We start from the raw sequence: 26,257 nt of genomic DNA on the forward strand, positions 1-26,257 counted from the left end.
GCTTTGACATTGACATTGGTCTGTAGCAGTTTTGCTTCCCATCTGCAAACGGCTGAAACTCATCTATTATTACCATGGCACGGTGGCACAGCGGTTGGCACTGCTGCTTCAGTGCCAAGGACCTGGGTTTGATTCCCGACTTGGTTCACTGTGTTTACAGACGTTTTTCCATTGTCTGCACGGGTTTCCTCCGGGTGCTCTGGTTTCCTCCCACAGTCTGAAAGACGTGCTGGTTAGGTGCATTGGCCATACTAAATTCCCCCTCAGTGTACCCAAACAGGTGCCGAAGTGTGGCGATTAGAGGATTTTCGCGGCAACTTTATTGCAGTGTTAAAGTAAGCCTACTTGTGACATTAATAAATAAACTTAAAACTTCTTACTCTCAGGAACCCGTGCAGAGTCTGCATGTTCTCCCCTAGCGTGAGGGGAATTAGCAGGGTAAATATGTGGGGTTATGGGAATAGGGCCTGGGTGGGATTGTGGTTGGTGCAGACTTGATGGGCCGAATAGCCCCCTTCTGCACTGTAAGGATTCTATGATTCTAACCTGCCTCTTTTCCTGAGTGACTTGTGTAAAATATCCTCCCAATGATATTATCCTCATTGCCTTTTCACTGACTGGCCTTCTTTTTCGCTTGGCTTTCTGTCAGAATAATCTCTATGTCTAACCACCCTTTCCCTCCAGGCGAGGATTATGAAAGCCATGTTAATGCAACCTCTTGAGGCTCTGCCACACTGGTGTAAATTATGACTTTGTTGTAAAGCTTTTAAGATGTTCTTAGTTCACGACTTGACTGGAAACATTACTTTGCGGAACGACTAGCTGTTAATGGAACAGCTGACACCTTTGAAGTAAAATTAGATAAGAACCTTGAAGAGAGACACACTGGATATGACAGGCAGAGCAGTAGAAAAGTAGACTTAATGGACCTGCAGAGGCAGATTTTGTCCTTTAGTGCGAGGGAATAATACCTTAGTGAACTTAAGTACCTGTGGCAAATTCGGTCAGGCGGTTTATAATTTTCTGGCTATTGACATGAATATAAAAAGAAACATAGACAGCCGGTTGCCTGAATCTGCGATAAGTCCCAAACTTGTCACAGCAGGAAAAAGAGACAGCCAGCAAAATGCCCGGACAAAATATTGACACCTCAAAATGCCTTCTTGGTGTATCCTGGCTGAGCACACTCAGGAACTGCTTGTGCCTGATCCTTTGCCCCAGTTGGCCTGAGGTTCCCTCAGGTCATTATGAGAAGACATGGATGCATTCTGCAGCCACCAATCCACTCTTCCTGATCAAGTCATACAGCGCAGAAAAGTCCCTTCGGCCCATGGAGTCTGCTCCGCTGTTCAATCATGGCTGATATGATCCTCATCCCCATTCTCCTGCCTTCTCCCCATGACCCTTGATCCCCTTATTGATCAAGACCCTATCTATCTTTGTCTCAAAGGTGCTCAGTGACCTGTCCTCCACAGCCCTCTGTGGCAATGAGTTCCACAGATTCACCACCCTCTGGCTGAAGAAATTCCTCCACACCTCAGTTTTAAAGGAGCGTCCCTTCACTCTGAGGTTGTGCCCTCGAGTTCTAGTCTCTCCCACTAGTGGAAACATCCCCTCCACGTCCACTCGATCCAGGCCTCTCAGTATTCTGTAAGTTTCAATTAGATCCCCCCTCATCCTTCTAAACTCCATCGAGTATAGACCCAGACTCCTCAACTGCTCCTCATATGACAAACCTTCCAAGGCAGTGCATTCCAAATTTTCATCACCCTCTGAGTGGAATTGTCTTTCTCAAAACCTTTAGAATCTCCTGCCCCTCAGGCTGCCCCCTTGTGATTAACCCCTTGACCAAGGGGAACAGCTGCTTCCTACTCACCCTGTCCATACCCCTCATAATCTTGTACACCTCAATCATGTCCCTGATGGAAAGACGCAGCAGCATTCTCACTTTTTGCAATGCCTAATACATCCCGTCTTCTGTATTATTCACAGTTTCCTTGTCAATCTGGTCACATAAAAACAAAAATTCTTCTCCTTTTGCGGTAACATGTTTCGCATAAAAACACTCAGCAGGATTTTTCCCGCTGGATTCGGGCTCCTGACATCGGGACCAAATTGGGAGTCCAGAGCTCGCACTTGTCGATAACGGAATGATCTTCCTGGAAGTCGCCTCCTAACTGGGGCCTTAACAATGTTAATTGGCTGCCTGTCTCCCTGGAGTGGGCAGTCAATCCATTTCCCATAAGACCATAAGAAATAGGAGCAGGAGTCGGCCTAACGGCCTCTCGAGCCTGCTCTGCCATCCAATGGGATCGTAGCTGATCCGACATTTCTTCCGTCCACTTCCCTGCCCTTTCCCCATAACCCTTGATTTGCTTATTGATCAAGAATCTATCTATCTCAGTCTTACTACACAAGGATTTTGCCCCCCCAGAGCTCTCTGTGTCAAGGAGTTCACAACCCTCTGAGAGAAGAAATTCCTCCGCATCTCAGTCTTAAGTTAGTGCCCCTTTATTCAGGCCCTATGCCCTCTGGTCCTAGACTCTCTCATGAGGGAAACATCCTCTCAGCATTTACCCTGTCAAGCCCCTTAAGAATGCTGTGGTGGAATTTTCCTGTCTCGCCCATCTTGGGAATTGTAGTGGGCGGGGCCGTTGATCCCAGGCAGGAATTTCTGGCCATGGGGCGAGTGCGCCCGGAAAATCCCACCCAATATGTTTCAATGAGATCACCTCTCATTCTTCTAAATTCCAATGATTAGATTCAAAATCTCTGTACCCTTTCTTCATCAAACAATCCCTCCATGCCAACAGTCACCCTAGTGAACCTTCTCTGAACTGCCTCCAATGAAATAATATCTCTCCTTAAATAAGGGGACCAAATCTGCTCACAGTGCTCCAGATGTGGTCTCACCAGTACCTTGGACAGTCACAGCAAGACTTCCCTACTCTTATATTTCAACCCCCTTGAAATAAGGGCCAACATATCATTAACTTGACTGATTACCTGCTGCACCTGTGTGCTAACTTTCTATGTTTTGTGCACAAGTACCCATAAGTCTCTTTGCATTGCAGATTACTGCAGTTTTTCTCCATTTAAATAATACTCTGTTCTTTTGTTCTCCTTCCAAAATGAACAGTTTCCCATTTTCCCAATTATATTCAATTGAGCAACTTTTTGCCCACTTACGTGATCTATCAGTAACTCTTTGTAAACTGTTTGTATCCCTCTCGCGACTTGCCTTTCCATCTATTTTTGTGTGATCTGCAAATTTGGTTACAAAGTCATTAATATATATTGTAAGCAGTTATGGTCCCAGCACTGATCCATGTGGAACCCTTGTTGGTTACAGGTCACCAACCTGAAAAAGACCCCTATATCCCCACTCGCTGTTTCCTGCCCATTAGCCAATTCACTATTCATGCCAAAAGCATGGGCTCTTATCTTCTGATTTAACCTTTTGTGAAGTACTTTGTTGACCATCATCTGGAAATCCAAATACAACACAGCTACTGGTTCCCCTCTATCCACTCTGGTTGAGACTTCCTTGAAAAACTCTTACCAATTAGCCAGACACCATTTTCCTTTCATGAAGCCTTGCTGCTTCTCTTGATTAGGTTACGATTTTGCAAAAATGCTGCTATTATTTCCTTAATTGATTCCAACATTTTTGCAACATAGATGTTAGGCGAATCAGCCTATGGTTACCTGCTTTTTGCCTCCCTCCATTTCTGAATAGGAATGTCACATTGGCAGTTTTCCAATCCTTCAGAACCCAAGGATTTTTGGAAAATTACAACCAATGCACTAACTATCTCTGTAGCTATTTCTTTTAGGATCCTAGAATGCAAGCCATCACAGCCAAGCGGCTTATCTGCCTTTAGTCCCATTGGAATCATAGAATCCTACAGTGCAGAAGGAGGCCATTCAGCCCATCGAGTCTGCACCGACCACAATCCCACCCAGGCCCTATCCACATAACCCCATGCATTTACCCTAGCTAGTCTCCCTGACACTAAGGGGCAATTTAGCATGGCCAATCCACCTAACCCACACATGTTTGGATTGTGGGAGGAAACCGGAGCACGTGGAGGAAACCCACACAGACACGGGGAGAACGTGGAAACTCCGCACAGACCATGACCCAAGCCAGGAATCGAACCCGGGTCCCTGGCGCTATGGGGCAGCAGTGCTAACCACTGTGCCACCGTGCTGCCCTTAGTTTGTCTAATGCTATTTCTCTAGTGATGGGGGTGTTACTTAATTCCTCCCCCATTTTCTTTATTATTAATGGGATGTTCGAAATATCTTCCACCATAAAGACTGATGCAAAATACCTCTTTAACTCCTCTGCTATTTCCTTGTTCCCCATAACAATCTCCCCAGATTCATTCTCTGAGGAGACTATGTTCACATTGACCTCTCTCTTCCTTTTTACATATTTCCAGCTGGCAGACATTCTGACACAGCTCACCCCGCCTTTATTTTCCTGTCCCACTCTAACTCCAAGCCTGCAGCACGGGGCTAATTCAAAATCAACCCAATGTTACAAAAAGAATTAGCTACATTGTTCCATAACATTTGTAGAGGAGAGCAAACGTACCAACTGACTCAAGAACAACATCTCTGCTGCCATCAGACTTTTGAATGGATCGACCATATATTAAGCTGATCATTCTCTACACCCTATGACTGCAACACTACATTCTGCATCATCCTTTCCTTCTCCCCTCTGCACTCCATGAGTGGTATAGTGGTATTGTCACTGGACTAGTAATCCAGAGACCCAGGGATCTCAGAGAAATGGGGGGGAAGGGAGAGATCAGGATATTGAATTCGATGATCAGCCATGATCAAAATGAATGGCAGAGCAGGCTCAAAGGGCTGAATGGCCTGCTCCTGCTTCTGGTTTCTATGTTTCTATGTCTGTATAACACGCAAGAAACAATACTTTTCACTGTATCCCAACGTGACAATAATAAATCAAATCAAATCAAAATCAGTGTAGATTAAAAATAAACTTTTAAATAATTCCTTTCTAGAATCAGGAGAGCAGGATTAATGTTTGCATCGTCTGCCCCATTGGTGTCATGCTCTCAACCTTTGGGTGAACCATAAATATATGAATTAGGAGCAACTCGATCCCTCGGGCCTACTCCGCAGATACGAGATAAGCTTCTTGAATGTTCCTTGAGTTTGGCTTTCAGCCACCATAAGGCACAAGCACATAATATGCCACCCGCAATCACTAGGATGGCAAATGATTTGCTTCTAGGCCTCTTTGTAAGATTAACAGCTGCCATCCACTTAACCTCAGTGAGAACAGTTCAGAGCAAATTGCCTTTAAATTCTGCTAAACCCATCTCTGCTCATCCAATCTGTCAGCCTTCAGATTCCCAAATTTCAAATTCAGATTTTAACAATTTTAAAAATAAGCTGTATGTTTTCCCTTAACGTCACGGTATTTGATGACTGATTCCACGATATATCTTTCACAGACGCTGAGTACTGCATTTTCCTCAGAAGGCTGGGGTTAACATTGAATTGACCAATTCCAGAGCTTTGGATGATTCAGGTGGTGCTGAAACTTACAGAATATCAAAAGACCTGGATAGAGTGGACGTGGGGAAGATGTTTCCATTAGTGGGAGAGGCTAGGATCCGAGGGCACAGCCTCAGAGTAAAGGGACGACCCTTTAGAACCGAGATGAGGAAGAATTTCTTCAGCCAGAGGGTGGTGAATCTGTAGAATTCATTGCCACAGAAGGCTGTGGAGGCCAGGTCATTGTATTTAAGACAGAGATAGATAGGTTCTTGATTGGTTCAGAGGATCAAAGGTTATGAGGAAAAGGCGGGAGAATGGGGTTGAGAAACTTATCAGCTATGATTGAATGGCAGAGCAGACTCGATGGGCCGAATGACCTAATTCTGCTCCTATATCTTATGGCCTTATGGTATTTTCATCTAGATTTGAATTTTTGTACTCAAGGGGTGAAGTTAAGAATATGGCACCGCCTAGAATGTTAATTCAAATAAGAGGAAGAATGGGTCTGAAGTTCGCCATCACTTCTTGACCTTTTGGCTAAGGTCAAGTGACAGATCAAGCTCAAGGGGTGTAATATCTTTTCCTGTCAGCTTGCATCTTGTTTGTCTCTCTTGAGGGGACCCTGAATTGGATTCAATTGGAATTTGAACTTGGTTTTTGGAGCAAGCAAGGAATTGATTTAGATTTGCCCATTCCATTCTGAGCATTGCTGGTGTAACCTTAAGGATGGAGCAAAAGGTTTAAAAAACACAGGCTTATTTCCAAAATAGTAAAGTCCCAGACTCCCCCAGTTCCTCTTAGACACCCAGAGCAAACTGATTTATATACACTTGCAATGATTCACTAATGCTATCCAAGATAGGGACAGCTATGCTTAATTGCCAACTTAAAGAATGTAGTCCATTGCAGCACAAGTTCAACATTAAGCACAAGCTGGGAATCCTCTCTCACCGGTGGCATGTTTCCCAGTGCCGAAGGTGGCTCACCATTGGCCGCCAGTGGGATCTTCCAGTCCAGCCAAAGTCTATGATGTTTTGGATGGATCACCCTTTCCATTGTGGGGGGTGGGAGGGGAGTTGCTTTCGGCAGAACCGGAAGATCCCGCCAGCTGGAAGGGCTGGAAAATCCATCCATAGAAAAGACTTCTAAAGGAAAGTAGTGCGTGAAGCTCTGCTGCTGATATTTTATGTGGACCTCTGACATATCCCCAACTCCCAACAGCCAGGACAGAACACTGCTGTTCCTCTAAAGCTCGGTGTCTGTGGCACGAGAGACCAAAAGATTCTTACACTTGGAAATCTTTCAATAAATCTGAAGTGCTCATTAGCAGGATCTGAGATCCTGTAAAGCACCCTGGCATTTGAGGGATGTTAGGGCACTCGGTCAGAAACCCCAAAGAACATTATGAAGCCAGACTACACACCAGCAATTTTCTGTTTCGGTATTAGTGTGAGGATAAGATGTTTCACCCCAGGCACGATTCTACTGACACACCGAGAAGCTATTTCAAAACAAATTTTATTTCACAATACAGTTTAATTATAACAGATGAATTAGCTTAACCTTTAACAATTGAACAATACTTAAACATGACAAGATACAATCCTTAACTGCTACCCTATCTCATGAGTTTGAGTTCAACAATATTCCCCTGATAGATTTAAACCGCTCTTTAAAATTAGTTAGCAAAGCACAGGCCTACTTGCTTTAACTTACGTTACTAGGCTTGGAGCTTTCAGAAGCATTTAGGAAGAGACACTGTTTTCTCCTGGCAGCCCAGGCAGCAATTGCTTGTATTTTAAAATGAAAATGAAACTGAACTGTTCCTGCAAGCTTAGCTCCTCCCATTAAGCACATGACAACCGAATCAAAACTCTGCTCTGAAACCCCAGGGGAATGTAAGTAAACACAAATGCATTAGCTGTGCTTAAACAAACACTCCATGTCTAAAATGAGTACTTATCTTGTTCTCCCAGCTACTAATTGAAAGGTTTTCCTAGATAAACTGTCACCCTGCAAAACAGATCTGAATTTTAAACATACCCCTTACAAGAAACAAGATATAAATATACTTCTTAAAGGCACAGTATCATCACAGGGGAAGAGACTAAGAGCTGAATGTCGATTTGCTGTAATTCCAAAGTTGAAAAAAAACAAGATGATGAAGAATTTCTTCACGCAGAGGGTGTTGAATCTTTGGAATTCTCTACCACAGGACGTTGTGGAGAAGCAGTCATTGGCCAAAAATTTCCAGATGTTCCTGCCAGTGGGATCTTTCTGTCCTGCCAATGGCAACGCCCCCCCCCCCCCGTTCCCCCCAGCTGTGGGTTCTCTGATGGCGGAGGGTGGGAACAACAAGAAATCCCAGTGGGACCAGAAGATCCCGCTGTGGGCAATGGTGGGCTGCCTCTGCTGCCCCAAAACACGAAGCAGGGAGGGTGCCTCTGCTGCCCCAAAACACGAAGCAGGGAGGGTGTGAAAAATCCCACCCATTGAGTATATTCACGACTAAGATTGATAGATTTGTAGATGTTAAAGTTATCAAGGGATACAGGGATAGTGCAGGAAATGATGTTGAGGTGGAAGATCAGCCAGTTGAATGGCAGATCGGGCTCGAGGGGCTGAATGGCCTGTTCTTGCTTCTATTTCCTTTGTTGCTTTGGACATGAACAGAACTGAATGTTGACAGCAGCTGAGGCAAAGGGAGGTCACTAATCGCGAAAATAGCCCACGTCCGTTTCCCTTTGTGGAACGAGATGAGTTGTTGCATCACTTTGTTGAGGGAATTCATTGTTGTAATATTTTTAGCTTTTTTGGCCAAATTTAGGGCAGTGCTTCGACAAATCAGCGCACAAGTTAACTAAACAGGACTGCTGCAGGAACTTAACCTGTCCAAGTTGTCAAGTGATTTATTTTTGTACCTTTCTTGCTTTCCAAAAATACACAATGAAGCAAATGCCTGTGTTTAAATTGTGTGTTTTTTTTAAAACTCCTTATTCAGGGAAGTCAAAATGACAAGATAAAGGCAAAATACTGCAGATTCTGGAATCAGAAACAAAAACAGAAAATGCTGGAAAATGTCAGCAGGTCTGACAGCATCTGTGGAGAGAGAATAGAGCCAACATTTTGAGTCTGGATGACCCTTCATCAGATTCCAGCGTGCGCAGTGTTTTGCCTTTATCTTAGTGTTTAACTCACTGCCACTTCTCTTCAAGGGATGTCTTCCCTGAAGAAATATTGCTCTTCTCTCCGACAGGATTTCTGTTTGTCTCTTTTACCCTGCCCACCTTCAGTGCTTTTCATTTTCCTCCTGGTGTTCCACAAGTTGTTTATCAAAACTTGCTCTCACAGCCCTATCTCCTTCCTCAGCCACTCTTGCCATCTCTGACAAAGTGCCCTGATGAAGGGTCATCCTGACTCGAAACGTTGGCTCTCCTCTCTCTCCACAGAAGCTGTCAGACCTGCTGAGATTCTCCAGCTTCTCTTATTTTTTCTTTGTTGAAGTCTAAATGCCAGCCTGGCTCAATTGGGGTGGCACAGTGGCACAATGGTTAGCACAGCGTCAGGGACCCGGGTTCGAATCCCGGCTTGGGTCACTGCCTGTGTGGAATCTGCACATTCTCCCCATGTCTGCGTGGGTTTCCTCCGGGTGCTTCGGTTTCCTCCCACAGTCTGAAAGACGTGCTGGTTAGGTGCATTGGCCCGAACAGGTGCTGGACTGTGGCGACTAGGGGAATTTCACAGTAACTTCATTGCAGTGTTAATGTAAGCCTTACTTGTGACTAATAAATAAACTTTAACTTTGTTGCACTCTTGCCTGAGAGATTTCTGGGTTTAAGACCCACACCAGAAGCGGAACACATGACCTAACCTGACAGCTCTTAAGTCGGGTAGTGCTTCATGGTTGGAAGCTCTCTTTCGATGTTAGTGAGAGTGAAAATCCAACTGGACCTCTTTTTCCCAGGTCAGCTTCAAGGAGTCGGGAAATGTCCCGACTCTGTGCATCCAACCTAGGAGCAAAAATCCGAGCCTGGGGAGAAGAACACTGGGGTGTACTGGGGGTTAGTGAGTTAGTTAAGCTTGTCTCCTGACCATATGGGTAACCATGCACCTGGACGCTGACTTGATTTCCTCATGAAGTTGGACAAATCTTTCCCAAGGTGCTCCCCGGCTCACAGGTTTAATTTTCATCTTTGGTTTACTTTACTAATACCGGTGGAGCCTGGCACTCCCAAAGACCTTAGAATTATCGTAGAATCCCTACAGTGCAGAAGGAGGCCATTCGGCCCATTGAGTCTGCACCAACCCTCTGACAAAGCATCCTACCCAAGCCCTTTTTCGCAACGTCATGCATTTACCCTGCTACTACCCCCAACTCACACATCCCGGGACACCAAGGGACAATTTAGCATGGCTAATCCACCTAACCTGCACATCATTGAACAATAAGGGGCAATTTAGCATGGCCAATCCACCTAACCTGCACATTTTTGGACTGTGGGAGGAAAACCACACGGAGAGAATGTGCAAACTCCACACAGACCCAAGGTCGGAATTGAACCCGGGTCCCTGGCGCTGTGAGGCAGCAGTGCTAACCACTGTGCCGCCCCTTATGTACTGGTGGGTTTTTTCATCCCTTTGCTGTTCCTGCGCATTCATATTGTATCAGGTAGAGTGATGGACAAACTGGTGAGTTTAACCTTGAAGGAAGGAGTTTGCATTTATATAGCCCCTTTTACAACCTCAGGATGTCCCGAAGCACTTTACGGGCAGTCAGGTGCTTTTGAAGTGGTGTCACGTTTGCCTCCACTTCTGTACGATGGACGTTGATGGCCAGAATAACCAACTGGACTTTATGACCTGCTAGAAATGCAGTGGATCAACAAGTTGTCACGCTGATGTTGTATTTTTCTCCATAAAAAGTTAGTGGTAGATCATTTCTATTGTAAATAATTCCACAAAGATGGAAGTAAATTTTAAAGTCAATAGAAAATGCGGTTTTAAGCTCAGTTTTTTAAGCTTGTTATGACTCAGTGTGTACCCGAAGTAGGAATTTGACATATGCTAATGCTGATGCTAATACAGACGACTGTGTATTACTCACTGTGCATTAGAAGGTCCTTGTGCCATCTATTTTCTGAACATTATATCGAGCACCTGTCAGGAGGAGTATGCTGATGTTCTCCTGAGATCCCCATCTGACATTCAGTTCTGAAAACCCGCTATGTTTGAGCTGCTGAACATGAATGTATATCGGAGTTTACTGCAAGTTCAGAAGTGTGAAAGATGTCCCTTTCATCTAAATAATAAGTCTGGTGTCCTTTTTCAGGAGTATATTAGCATCTCTGCAGCATGTGTTGTTTGATAAAGCACTCGATCTGCTGAGATACACAGATGGTGTCTGTGTGTATTTTTTTTGTACTTTATTCCAGTTAATTTATTTTAACTAGAATACACCCACACACTTCATGTCCCTTGGGCTGCACAGTTTTGTGGTGGAAGTTTTAATGCGGGCTCAATAATTTGGAAGAAACGCCAAAAGTTAGGCTTTTGAGATAAAGGTAAAGGGGAATGAAGTGTAGGGATATTACCTTTAATAATTGATTTCCTCAGGTCTAAACCTGTTTAAAGTTTATTTATTAGTGTCACAAGTCAACTTACATGAATACTGTAATGAAGTTACTGTTAAAATCCCCCAGTCACCACACTCTGGCACCTGTTCGGGTACACTGAGGGTGAATTTAGCATGGCCAATGCACCCAACCAGTACGTCTTTTGGACTGTGGGAGGAAACTGGAGGAAATCCATGCAGACACAGGGAGAATGTGCAAACTGCACACACACAGTGACCCAAGCCGGGAATCGAACCCAGGTCTCTGGCGTTGTGAGGCAGCAGTGCTAACCACTGTGCCACCGTGCCATGTGTTACTATAATGAAGAGTAAGTAAGGGTGAGTATTATCGCCACACTTGGACAACAGGAGTCCCAAAGTTGGGCACCAAAGCTGACAGCACTTCCACTGACCCAATCTCGAGGAGCCCTGAAGGAAGTAAATCTCTAATTCGTTGTGGAAACCCTACCACTGGGGCCCCTCAGGAGACGGTTCATTTTTTCCCTTCTTCCCTTAGAGAAGGCCTACATTTGACATCTGCGTTGAATGGTGGCATCTCAGAAAGCGCAGCTTTGATTTTTGCGCTCCAGTCTCACAGTGAGATGTGAACCCACGACAATTTTCTTCGGAGGTGAGTTGGCCACTAAATGAGCCATGGCTGACAGCGTTTGCTTATCCATTTTTATGCTTGGGCTCCCTCACTATTAAACTTGTGTTCATCGCAAAATGACAGATTCAGTAAGCAGACCCATGACTCCTATGAATTAGCACTTACATCTGTACGTGTCCTGTGAGTGGGACTAATAATAAACCTTCAGTATGGCTTATCATACTGGAGATCATGTTTAATACTCAACCTGTTCACCTGTTTACTATACTGTCAGAACATTGCAAAAGCTAAATCCATCATTGAATACAACTACCCAGGATTGAAAAGGGTTTCTATCTCTGCTCATTGACACCTGTCCCAAGAGGTACCATCCCATTTCATTTTCTTCAGATGGTGAATGCCTGCTACTCTTATACAAACACGATGGAGAGTACAGTTAGACAGACAGGGCTTGTTTCCACTGGCGTTTAGAAGAATGAGGGGTGACTTGATTGAAGGATACAAGATCCTGAACAGTATTGACGAGTTGGATGTGGATAGGATGTTCCAGAACTGGAAGGCACTGATTTAAAATGACAGGTCGTTCTTTTAGATCTGAGATGAGGGGAACATTTTTTTCTTGCAAAGGGCAGTGCGACTATGGAACTCTCGGCTTCAGAAGGTGCTGGAGGTGAGGGGTCACTGAATATTTTTAAGGCGGAGGTAGGTATATTCTTGTTAGGCAAGGGAATCATCCGTTATCGCGGGTGGATGGGAATGTGAAACACAAACAGATCAGCCATGATCTTATTGAATGGCAGGGCAAGCTCGAGGGGCCGGATGGCCTACTTCTGCTCCTGTTTTGTTTGTTCGTACGAGCTTCCATCATTTGTGGGAATTCCATTCCCGCGAAATCTTGCCAAAGGTGAACTCGCAAATGGTGAACGTTTGGAGTGTGAACTTTCTACGTGGAAAGACGTTGGAAAGGTGAGAGTTTAAGAGTCTAACAGTTTAACACAGAAGTCTAAATCATGGATGAACGAGGTTTCGGGACCGCAAAGTGTGATTTGGTGTACGTACACATTCACACGGCTAAACAGGTTCACAACTGACGGGGTCGCGAATGTTGGGAGTTGGCTGTACCTCTGACTTGAGATTTCTGAAGTATGTTTGTTCAGAATTCTTTAGATTAATGCTTCAATTCAGCACCTAAGGCTCTGTGGTTAGTAGCCCAAAAGAACCATTCCAAAATGATGGCTAAATGACCACAGAAAGGACATGGAATAAACTTACCAATTGATCACTCAAACCCCTACAACAGTAACGCCACAAACAAAAACAAATTGCAACTTGGAAATAAAATCTGGGGGCAACAGGTCCATCAGCATTTGCCAAGAGTAATGACAGGTTAATACTTTGAGTATTGGAATAAAATCTGAAAGATAATTATGAAGTTGAAAGGGGAAAGACAAGAGTTACAGAAAGGAAGTTAGTGAATTGATTGATCGACAAATTGTAGGAATCTGATGAATGATGGAAATGATCAACTCCTGAAGCAACAGAAAGATACTAAAATAACAAGCCAATATGCTAGTAGCTTAGGCCAAAAAAAGCCAACAGAGAGGGGAAAAGTCAAGATGAGGGATTTGGAAAAGACACAAATCCAAATTGGGAACACAGAATCAGGAAGAAACATTATTTCCAGCAATCCTAAAGAGAAAATGAATATGGAAGCTATTGTCGTGTGTATAGACTCCCTTCTCCAACAGAATCATGTCCTGATAAACAATTAATACAGTGGAGCCCTGTTGTAACGCGACGGTTGGGGTCCACAAAATGTCATCGCAAATGTTATCGGGGTCACGCTAAATTGGGGTCACGCTAAATCAGTAAACCGGAAATAGCAAAAAAAAGGGTCCATCGCGTCATCGTGTCATATCTGATTTCGCGCTAAATTGGGACACGTTACAACGGGACTCCACTGTACTTCAAATCATAATAAAGCTAACATTCAGCCCACAGGGCAGACCAGTCCAAAGATGTGCGGGTTAGGTTGATTGGCCATGCTAAAAATTGCCCTTAGTGTCCTGGGATGCATAGGTTAGAGGGATTAGTGGGTAAATATGTAGGGATATGGGGGTAGGGCCTGGGTGGGATTGTGGTCGGTGCAGACTCGATGGGCCGAATGGCCTCTTTCTGTACTGTAGGGTTTCTATGAAGCTTTCTATGAAGTTATTGTTTCTAGAGATTGTTTTTGTCATGGTTGGAATACATAGGAGGCTAAATACAGAGGCCGGAACTCTACCATCTTGCCCGCCACGGAATCGACGCGGGCGAGAGTCCAACAACGGAAATCTCCATTAACTTTGGGTGGGAATTTCCGGTCTTGCCCAAGCAAGGCTGTAAAATCCCGTTTAGAGTGTGAATGGGAAGTGGGGTTAAAATAATGAGTCTGAGGAAGATCGGGGCTGCTCCTGGAGGGTTGTGGGTACAGCACTTGTCAAATCTACCCCTTGAACAGAGAAGACAGTGAATGTAATCAGAGGAAGTGTTTTCTCATAGGGGAGGAGTGTTTGAGACTCTGGGCTATATTATGGAAGAACGTGAATGACTTGATGTTTCATCTGGAATGGAAAATCAAAGTTGGGATGGTGAAAGAATGAAAAACTGTTTCTTGGAAGGATCAAACTCTCCATAAATTAAAGAGGAGGAAGGAAGGACATCTTTGATTCATGCTGTAGGTGGTGGAAATTCGGACAGATAATCTGGGTGAATAAAGAAGTTGGTGGGGTGGAAGATTGTCAAAGCATAGAAACTAGGAACAAGAGTCGACCATTCAGTCCTTTTTAGCCTGCTCCGCCATTCAATATGATCATGACTGATCCTTGGTCTCAATGAGATGAGGTGGCTAGATATAGCACTTGGGGCGAATGGGATCAAAGGTTATGGGGAGAAAGCAGGATTAGGCTACCGGGTTGCATGACCAGCCATGATGGTAATGAATGGTGGAGCAGGTTCGAAGGCCCAAATGGCCTCCTCCTGCTCCTATCTTCTATGTTTCTATGTTTCGGTGAAAGGATAGACACTGAAAATCATACCAGTGTGTCCAAATATCCTACTGACCACGATTGAGAAGAAACCTAGGATCAGGAAAGAAATAATTTCAGAAGTTTTGGTTTGAAACCAGACCAAAAAGTCAGGGATAAAGAAATTGTGTGAACTAAATAATATTTGGAAGAAATTGTATGCAAAGAAGTGTAAGCTAAATTTTGAGAGTTGAAGGTCAAAAATGTCAAAAACTTAAACTTAATGAATAAACTTAAACAATTACAGGAGCATCTGGAATCTGTCCTGTTCAGGTGAGAACATAGAAGGACATTATGAAAAAGAGCTGGAGAAGGGTTGAGAAGTCAAGAACATCAAAGCGGCAGGGGCCAACAGATGAATTTCGGAATTAGGTGGGCAAAGGATGGACAAAGCTGTGGTGGAAGAAATTAGTTTCGGTAGAACAAAAAAAAAAGTGGAAATATTTGGTCTAGCGGGCTGGTCTTGTTTGGGGATTAGGTATGAATGAGATGTACGGGGTTGGAAAGCTGAAGTTAGAGGCAATAGGGAAACAATCCAAGAGAATAGTCACAAAGAAATGGCGGATTGGTGTTTCATGGTGGGAACACAGTTGTGAATAATTCACTCATCCCTTTTACCTATGAAAAAAGACTTCATAACCGCCCGAGTGTCTTATGAATTTCAAATATGGTGAGGCGCAGTTCAGAAAATCAATAGGACTTGCTGTTTGTGGTGATCAGAAGTCTCTTTAATAGCTAATTGCAAATAGCAGATAAATTAAACTAATGGGGCAATTCTAGTAATTAGCACTCTAATGGGAATTGGAGAATTAGTGCATAAGGTACAAAAGCACTATGTGTATGTAAATGAATACCTGCATTCATACTTCCACTATTGAAGTATAAAATAAAATTTTTACATCAAATCCAAAAATGGTATCTTGTTTGTTGCTTATAATTCAGAATTCTGTTACAGACATCGTGGGGTTAATTTAAGCCGCACTAATTTCTCCCCTCACTACTCATCCGGAAACAGAAAATGATATGATTTGTTTCATTCTTTGTAAGCGGTGGCATATTTCCCAACCCCTTGGTTGGGAATGGGATGGCGGTGGCACAGTGGTTAGCAATGCTGCCTCACAGCGCCAGGGACCCAGGTTTGATCCTGGCCTGGGGTGACTGCTTATGTGGAGTTTGAATGTTCTCCCCGTGTCTGCGTGGGTTTCCTCCAGGTTCTCCGGTTTCCTCCCACAGTCCAAATATATGCTGGTTGGATGCATTGGGCATGCTAAGTTCTCCCTCAGTGTACCCGAACAGGCACCAGAGCGTGGTGACTCAGGGATTTTCACAGTAACTTCATTGCAGTGTTAATGTAAGCCGACTTGTGACTAATAAATAAACTTTACTTTGTAAATGTATGGGGCTATGGGGATAGGGTGGAGGGGAAGGCCTCTGTTGCTCTTTAGGAAGGTCAGTGCAGACCCTCTCAGCTGAATGGCCTCTTTCTGCACTGTAAGGATTCTATGATTTTGGTGCAATCCAATTTTCTGTTAATAAACCCACAGCAATTCGAAATAGGATGAACTCAAAGGGTTAGTTTATTTGCACACACTCAAAACATGAAAGAGGGTTCACAACATTCCCCTTGCTTTCGGATAGTAAACAAGGAATAGAGAAAAGTAAGATTTACAGGGCCAAGACCAAAGAGAAAATAAATATTTTTTTCACATGGGTTCCAGAGTCCAGAATCAAAGTTCAACTTAAACATTAAATATTCACTTTCACCTACTCGTCTAACTTTTTCTGGAATATTTAGTGGATAAGTAAAGCAACTTTATGTCCATATATAGATTTCATTAGTCGGTGTTTCTTCACAGACATCGGTGAGTTCAAAACCAATGCTGTATTATCCACTTTTCCAGTGGTGCTGACTTCATACAATGAGATAGGCATGCAGAGATGGATCAGCCTTGATAGTAATGGCACAGGACTTCCAGTAGAAGTAATGTAGATGGAGGGTCAGGGGTCCAACCGTGGACCAAAGCATTTCCATGAGGCTGTCAGTTAGATGGGAAACAGTAGACTGAGTTTTGCAGTTCAGCAAGGGCAATATTACTGGTTCCACAAGCCAGAGCTCCATGTCACATGACTTCCACCTCTCCACACTGTCTTTGGCAAGAGATGTATATCCCTCCTCTGGGTCCCCGAGATTATCTGCCCCAACGATTAAGAATTGAAGGGAGGTTGAGGGCCCTTTGTCTTAGCAGTTGAGCAGAAACCTGTTGACCAGCCTGGGTTATGAAATACTGTACAGCTCGCTTTGAATTTCGGTCACAGGGGGTCAGCCATTAGTGGTTCCCCAGAGATAACGAGGTGTGAGTTTCCCTGATATGGCCAGGCAGCTCCTTTTGTTCAGGGGTCACAGGCAGATGTAGATTCAGACATTTTAAGGATCTTTTGTTCATTTTGTTTTAAATTTAGAAATAGCCATAAGAGTGTCTATATATGTTTTATGAAAATGTACAATGTGAGTTCTTAGTCCTTTGCAATTGTAACAGTGTAGACCAGTGGTGGGCAATCTAGGCTGGAGAGTGGGCTGCATGAGTGGCCCTCCTTCACCTGAGTTGGCCACAAGATTGAAACCGGGCTTGTTCATTAACCATGATCTCGAGAGTACACACCGAATATTTCATAACGAGTTATAGAAAGTGCTTAATTATTCATATCGTAGTAGAACTATCATCAACTTCAAATGATGAAAACAAAAGAAGTATTAACACTTTGGACGCAGAGGGAGCTCTGCAGCTCTCACAGTCAATGTTGTGAGCAATCAGCACACACCCCACTTCACGAGCTCTTACTTTATGTGTGAATCACTTCAGTCACACTGGGAGGGAAAACCTAGATGGATGAAGACCAGTGGAATGTGACAACTCTGCGTGTAGGCAACGGTCAACAAAATGCCTGTGGGCCGCACTCCGAACCCAGATGGGCTGCAGGTTGCCCACCACCGGTGTAGATGTAACATAAGAATTAATATGGAAGAATATCCTACTAATATATTGTTCTACTGAACATGTTGTCCCAGGCCTATGCATTTTGGTGAAGTGATATGGATTCCTCAGTGTAGGATGAGCCTTAAAACCTGACCCCTTCAATGCGACTCCAAATGGCCACGACTTGCATTTATATAGCACCTTAAAGTTAAAGTTTATTTATTAGTCACAAGGCTTACATTAACACTGCAATGAAGTTACTGTGAAAATCCCCTAGTCGCTACACTCCGGCGTCTGTTCGGGTCAATGTACCCAGCCAGCCCGTCTTTCAGAATAGCAATATAGCATAATCAATATAGCAAAACATCTCAAGGTGCTTCACAAGAGCCTTACCGAGATTTGACAGCAAACCTCATAAAGTGACATTACGACAAGTGGTCAAAAGTTTTGTCAAGGTTCTAAGGATGGTCTTAAGAGAGGGTGGGGAGGTTTAGGGAGGGGGTTAGTCATAGAGTCATAGAGGTCTACAGCTGGAAACAGGCCCTTTGGCCCAACTTATTCATGCCGCCCTTTTTATTAACAACTAAGCTAGTCTCAATTGCCCGCATTTGGCCCATATTCCTCTATACCCATCTTACCCGTGTAACCGTCAGAGCTTCAGCCTCTGGGAGCTGAAACCACAGCCTCCAATGGTGGAGGGATTCAAACTGGGGATGATCAAGAGGTCAAAACCGGAGGAGTGCTGATATCTCACACGGTTGTGGGGGGGGGGGGGGGGGGGGGGGTGGGGGAAGGTAGGTTACAGAGACAGGGAGGGGTGAGGCTATGGGGGGATTTGAAAATTGAGGCATTGCCTAAGTGAGAGTCAAAGGGCGGGATTTTCCGGCCACGCGAGACCTGAAAGTGGGAAATCCTGCCCACGGTCAATAGTCCTTTCCATGATCTGTGCCACTTGCCCGCTATGATTCCTGTGGTGGGCAGAACGGGAAAATTCACCCCAAAGTGAGCACGGGTGATGGAGCAATGGGAGTTAGTGCGAGTCAGGATGTGGGCAGCACTGTTACGGACGAAGTTTAAGTATAAACTCACAGGAGATAAGTGGAAGTAAGGAAAGTAGAAGAAGGGAGAGCAATCCTGCGTACTTTCTTTTAATAGTTAAAATAGGTAAATAGTTTAAGTCGCATTGCGACTTCCCATTCCGCATTCCAGTTATCTGCTTTTCTGATTGTCTGCCAAAAGTTTTGTGGGACACAGCTTAGCACTGCACCACCACACAGTGCGTACCATCAATCTCCTCCTGCCTGACCTATTTTATTTCCTGGTCTGAGTGTTTTCCATGATGTGGATTTGCTTATGAATGATTTTATTTGAATGCTGCTGACCTCATTGGAGACAAACCTGTTTGGAGGAGATGCTGAACGCAGCAGTGGCAGAGAGCTGAGTAATCATTTACCTGGAGTGCATCCGTGGCATTTGCCATTTTAACTACGTTTGCTCATTCACCTCCCACATGCTCATCTGCTTAGTAATCAGTCGAAGACATGTTGATATCATTATTCAAATTCGAAAAACAGAAATTCCAAATGTTAAACAGCAAAACAAAATCCAGGAAGGAATGTTTAAAAAATTAACTGATCCTTGGCGGTGGTGCGTTACGGTTCATTCCGGGAGTCCAGGTTGCAGTGGCAACATGTACTTTGAGTGGAAATATTTGCAGGTTGATACTTGACCTGTTAGGAGATCCTGTGGCGCAATGGGTAGCATACCTTGCTCTGAGCTAGAAGCTTCGAGTCCCACCCCGAGGTAGGTACATTCATAACGCAGCCAAACAGGTTGGGTAAAATTTATTTATTAGTATCACAAGTAGGCTTATATTAATACTGCAGGGAAGTTACTGTGAAAATCCCCTAGTCGCCACACTCCGGCGCCTGTTCGGGTACACTGAGGGAGAATTTAGCATGGCCAATGCAGCTAACCAGCACGTTTTTGGACTGTGGGAGGAAACTGGAGCAACTGGAGGAAACCCACACAGACACAGGGAGAAGATGAAAGCTCCGCACAGACAGTGACCCAAGCCGGGAATCGAACCTGGGCCCCTGGCGCTGTGAGGCAGCAGTGCCAACCACTGTGCCACCGTGCCGCCCTAATTGTCCATCCCTAATTATGCTTGAACTAAGTGGTTTGCGAGGCCATTTCAAAGAGCATTTTAAGATCATCCTGGTCATCATTCGACGTTAATTCCAAGACTTTCATTGATATTCAATTCCCACTATGGTGGGATTCAAACCCAGGTCTTCGGAGCATTACCCTGGGTCTTTAACTTACTAGCCCCGTGACAATACCACTATGCCACTGCCTTAATCATATGGTGCGGATGAAATGCTGGAGCCTCCACCATCACTACCAGTAGCTCCACAAATGTGAAAGTGAATGTTGCCACAGCAACTCAGACTCCCTGAGTGAACTGTAACACAGCACCGCACTCTATCTATTTCGGGATATTATAAGCGCACCTTCCTCAGCCATCAAACCCTGGGATGGGGCTCGAACCCCAAGCTTCTGGCACAGAGGCAGGGGCGCTACCCTCTGTACCACCCATTTTGATAGTTTTTCTGGAGGGACTTTGCTTTATCTAATATATTTAATTCAATCACCACAGTCCTGGTCTCATATTTAATACGTTGCAATGTGGTATTGGCAATGAATTCACCTTTACCATGTAACTGCAATGCTGTTCTCTGCCAGATACGTCCCAGAGGGTGGCAGAGGAAGCAGGGGAGATTGTCCTTGGGTGCTGTTTAGTGACTGGGTTAAGTGTGTTCTTTGAGGTGATTTTGGCAGATGGTGTCCCTTTCTGAATGAGGTTGCAGACTATGAGGCCAGATTCCAAATAAGGGGAATATAAAAATGCCTGTCTTCATATAAAGCAACTTTCCACGGTGGCCTGTATCTGACATCGCAAATTGCTTTGCAGTCAATGAAGAACTTTTGAAATGTAGTCATTATTGTCAAGTAGGAAACATGGTAGCTGATTTACACACAGCAAACTCCCACAAAGGGCAATGCAACGGTAACCCAGGCAATCTTGAGGGGGGAGTACTGGCCAGGGCAAAGGGATAACACCCCCACTCCCCATGGGATCTTTTATATCCATCTGAGAGGACGGATTGAGTCTCAGATGAAAGTGGCACTGGAATGACAGCACCTCCAACAGTGCAGCATTCCCTCAGTAGTGCGCTGAGGTGTCGGCTTGGTTTTTTTTTGCATTTCAGTTCTGGAGTGGAATTGAACTCTCAACCTCCTGACTCAAAAAGGTGAGACTCTCACCCAGTGAGCTACAGCTGACACTGAACAACTAGCCATTTGAACAAAGAACAGAGAAAAGTACAGCACAGGAACAGGCCCTTCAACCCCATGCCAATCATGATGCCCTAACTTGGCTTACATCTTCTTTCATGTGACCATTATAGAATTTGAAGTTCAATGTTGAGTAATGTGTTTCCAACTTAAGGGCAGAGACTGTGGCTGGGATTCTCCGGCCTCTCAGCCCCATGTTTCCTGTCAGCGGGAGGTGGCATGTTGTTTGCTAACGGTGGGATTCTTGGTCCTGCCACTGTCAATAGGAATTTCCATTGACGTCACCCTATGCTGGGCGGGAAACCTGCAGACGGGGGTGCGCCGCTGGCGGGACCGGAGAATCCCACCAGAGTGAACGGCTGGAGAATTCCGGCCTGTAAGTTTTTTCAAATGTAAATTTTTTTTTATGAATGGCCCACCAAACTGTATCTTAATGCTGTTAATATCTAAAAATTGTTAGCATTTGTCAATTATGTCAAAGCAATTCTAATGTGTTGCAACAAGTTCACAATGAATTACTTCCTGGAATGAAGGGAATATTCTGCAGATAATTCTCACACGGCCAGGAACCAAACATCAGTCCCACCACTAATATGTTTTGTTTTTATGATATTGTTAATGAAGACTGCTGCTCAGGCCACTGAGAGAGGCTTGAAGTAACCTCTGGAAAGCATTCTTGACGCAGGCTCCAATCTTAATCTTTAGTTTTGTGCCGGTTCTGGAAAGGAGGATCTACATGCGGGAGAGATCTTTTAAGACAGTTTTGCCGCTATTTAGAACAGCTTGTTCTAACCTAGCATGGTGGCTTCCAAACTAAAAACCCAACTAGAACAACCCAATTTTAACTTTTAGTCCAACCACAATAGGAGAGATTGAGAAAATGGGAAGGGGGTGGGGTAGGGTGTTTGAGTGCGGGTGGAATACTGTTGGCTAGTAAAGTAAAGTTTATTTATTAGTCACAAGTAAGGTTCACATTCACACTGCAATGAAATCACTGTAAAATTCCCCTAGTCGCCTCACGCTGGCACCTGTTCGGGTCAATGCACCAAACCAGCATGTCTTTCAGAATGTGGGTGGAAACCGGAGCACCCGGAGGAAACCCATGCAGATATGGGAGAACATGCAGACTCATGTGGCCCAAGCCAGGAATCGAACCTGGGTCCCTGGCGCTGTGAGGCAGCAGTGCTAACCACTGTGCCAGCGTGATGCCCTATATCCATCAGCAGATATGAAATTGGACAGGGTATGTTGTGGGCAAATGTGACTGAATTTTCCAGTGGGGGCAGGGCCCATCCACACAACATAACTGTTGGTAGCGAGCCCACCTCCTCTCGGCCAGCTCACCCGTAGCAATTTTACAGCCATTGCGCCGCTAATTGATTCAGGGCCACCCCAACATAGAGGAAATATTGCCCCTGAGAGCTGCGTTAGCCAGCTCACTTGTTCCAGTCTGTCACCACCAGGAGCAGTGGCCACTCAGGCAGTCCTGAAGAAGGCACAGTTATGGAGCCTGAATGTAAAGTTAAATCCAGGGTTTCATTGGAGCCAGGCTGGAAGAAGCCCGGTGAGTGAATTGGGGCACTAGGGTTAGGATGGACGGGGGAGAACAAGCCTGAGGACCTGCAAAAAGGAGGCAGTCCCATCCCCCCTCCGTCAGTTTCGCATCTACCTCTGCTGTGATGAGTTTTCCAGCACTCCTGTATAGTTTTATTGATGTACAGTGAATTAAGCATGATTTCCAGCTTTTATGTATAACCGTACAGTCACACTTACTAACAAAAATATCAAGATTCACGATAAACCAACAAGAGCTGTGTTTTTCTCATGAAATTGAACATCATGGCGCAATAATATTCCATTCCAATTATCTTCCCACTCTTAGTGATGCATTAAGTCTGTTTCCATAGTTAGTAATTCCCGGAATAGGCCACCAGTCTGTTTTTTTTTTATATATTCATTCGTGGGACATGGGCATTGCTGGCTGGACAGCTTTTGTTGCCCATCCCTAGTTGCCCCTTGAGAAGGTGGTAGTGCACTGCCTTCTTGAACTGCAGTAAGAAGTCTCACAACACCAGGTTAAAGTCCAACAGGTTTATTTGGTAGCAAAAGCCACGAGCCTTCGGAGCGCTGCCCCTTCATCAGGTAAGTCGACTTACCTGACGAAGGAGCAGCGAGCGCTCCGAAAGCTAGTGGCTTTTGCTCCCAAATAAACCTGTTGGACTTTAACCTGGTGTTGTGAGACTTCTTACTGTGTTTACCCCAGTCCAACGCCGGCATCTCCACTTCTTGAACTGCTGCAGTGCACTTGCTGTGGGTTGACCCACAATGCCATTAGGGAGGGAATTCAAGCTATGAGTTGAAGCTATAAGCTAGGGGATAATAGCTTGAGGTGGGGAGGTGACAGATCAGGAGTCTCTCCCGCTCTTCCCACCAGCCATAGGCGAGTTGTAAGGATTTGCAGGTTGACACACTCAACAGGTGAGATTCTCTGGCCGCACTCGTCCCCAAAACCGGAGAATTCCGCCCGATGTCAATAGACCTTTCCGTGGTCTGGCTACGATTCTCGTGGCAGGCGGGATGGGAGAATTCCTCCCAACATGTTTGACCGCATTATGAACGCATCTTCCTTGGCCATCAAGTCCTGGGATGGGACTCGAACCTGGAACTTCTGTCTCAGAGTCAGGGACGCTACCCACAAGACCTCCCACATTGAATTGGGTGCTTATTAGTTTGCCAGCCGTGTGATTTTAGTGACATTGTCGTGACTATTTCTTGACCGAAAATTTCAAATTGGTCTCTTTTTGAATTTACAGACAGCAATTTTATCCTTGCGAACGCTCAAGTGTACCAGGGCTTTCCCATTGTCTACTGCTCGGATGGGTTCTGCGACCTTACTGGCTATGCCCGCACTGAAGTTATGCAGAAGAACTGTGGGTGCCAATTCCTGCATGGAGCAGAGACGAACGAGCAGGTTTCCGTACAGATTGATAAAGCCCTCGACAGCAAGCGAGAGTTCCAAGGAGAAGTACAGTTCTACAAGAAATCTGGTAAAATGTTCCGTGTTGGCGAGCGTTGTGCACTCATTCACTCTCATTTCACAGCTTGTGATAAACTCGGACTACCTTTTGTTTCAGATATCCTACATTTCGTTAACTCACCAAAATAATTTGTAGAGGCAACATTCACAGAGGTAGGGTTGCCAACCCTCCAGGATTGGGCTGGAGTCACCAGGATTTGAACATCCATTTCCAGGACATGCGCGACCCTGGAGAAAAATCATCGGGACATTAAAAGAAGCTTGGTTTTTTTAAATCATTTTCTTTGAAAATTTCCCTTTACCAGATACAAAAATTGTTGTAAACAGTGGGGGAAGGGGGTGGGGAAAGAAGGTGTTTGGCTAGCAGTCAAGCATCACCCCAATTGGGCAATGAGTTATTATTTTGCTTTCTAATTGGCATGGGAGGGTATTGCATCACAAGGATGGATGTGTTGGCCAACTAGTGGCGAGAGGGAACCTCCAGGAATGCATTTAAGCACAGTTGGCAACCCTAGGACAATATACAGCTAAATTTATGAGAGTATAATGCAAGGTGTAACACATCTGGTCTATCTAGCATGGTCACTGCAATGGAAGCTTTTATTGGCATCTATGTTTTAGACCTTCAGATATATATATATCTTGCTGGAAAGTGCCATTTTTGCCTCATGTTTCGAATATACTCAACCTTTGCCTGGGATGACAACTGCTGTCATTTGAGGAGGGTCCCCTGGATAAACCAGATAATCCTTTTTGCACTTATCCTCTTCACCAAAACTGCTTGGAGCAGTGTCGCTCAATCATTTGTCCATGTTTGTTTTTTTTTTAAGTCTTTTATTTTGGACCATCACATTGGCGAAGCAATGGCCTAGTGGTATTATCGCTAGACTATTAATCCAGAACCTCAGCTAATGTTCTGCGGAACCGGGTTCGAATCCCGCCACGGCAGCTGGTGGAATTTGAATTCAATAAAAAATATCTGGAATTAAGAATCTACTGATGACCATGAAACCATTGTCAATTGTCAGAATAAACCCATCTGGTTCACTAATGTCTTTTAGTAAGGAAATCTGCCTTCCTTACCTGATCTGGCCTACATGTGACTCCACAGCCACAGCAATGTTGTTGACTCTCAACTGCCCTCCAAGGGCAACTAAGGATGGGCAATAAATGCTGGCCAGCCAGTGACACCCATGTCCCACGAATGAATAAAAAAGAAATATGTTCCCACTGTTCTCATCCCCACACAACCTCCCTAAAAGCTCAAAATTGGTGTGAAGCATTTTTCGAGCATTTCACTGAACCATAGAGAAGTCTTGGCGCTGAAAGAGGCCATTTGGCACTTTCAAAAAATCCTTCTGACATTTTCATCGCTATGCGGAGACACTTTCATCACAACGGTTGCAGATTTTTAATGGCTGCATTCTGATGCTGCTCTGTGAGGCTCTCGTAATCCTGCTCCCTGTATGAGCCTCCAACAGTATTAGTATTGAATTTATTATGGAGTGGAAATTCCCCAAGAAATTGCAAAGTGCCAGATTCTGACTGAAAACAGTTGTGTTTCCCCTCAAAGAAACAGGCAGGTTTTCTCTCCAAATCAACTGACGCTTTGTCAAAAAAAAGTGAGGTGTTTTTGCACCATCATTCCTGAGGAATTGATTTGATCTGATTTGATTATATTATTGTCACATGTATTAGTATACAGTGAAAAGTATTGTTTCTTGCGCGCTATACAGACAAAGCATACCATTCATAGAGAAGGAAAGGAGAGAGTGCAGCATGTAGTGTTACAGTCATAGCTAGGGTGTAGGGAAAGATCAACTTAATGCAAGGTAAGTCCATTCAAAAGTCTGACAGCAGCAGGGAAGAAGCTGTTCTTGAGACGGTTGGTACATAACCTCAGACTTCTGTATCTTTTTCCCGAAGGAAGAAGGTGGAAGAGAGAATGTCCGGGGTGCGGGGGGTCCTTAATTATGCTGGCTGCTTTGCCGAGGCAGCGGGAAGTGTAGACAGAGTCAATGGATGGGAGGCAGTGACTAAATCTGACTCTACAAATTG

At 44.6% G+C, this 26,257-nt stretch overlaps 1 protein-coding gene across 1 annotated transcript in view; it reads left to right on the top strand.

Moving 5' to 3' along the window:
* The window catches only part of LOC144500280 (voltage-gated delayed rectifier potassium channel KCNH8-like), a 203,428-nt gene that overhangs the window by 45,990 nt on the left and 131,181 nt on the right, over window positions 1-26,257 (top strand). Inside the window, exon 2 of the mRNA XM_078222956.1 lies at window positions 23,976-24,209. Coding sequence (XP_078079082.1) covers window positions 23,976-24,209 — 234 coding nt within the window. The remainder of the gene's footprint in view (window positions 1-23,975; window positions 24,210-26,257) is intronic.

This window comes from Mustelus asterias, chromosome 11 (genome assembly GCF_964213995.1).
Source record: "Mustelus asterias chromosome 11, sMusAst1.hap1.1, whole genome shotgun sequence".
Taxonomy (NCBI): domain Eukaryota; kingdom Metazoa; phylum Chordata; class Chondrichthyes; order Carcharhiniformes; family Triakidae; genus Mustelus; species Mustelus asterias.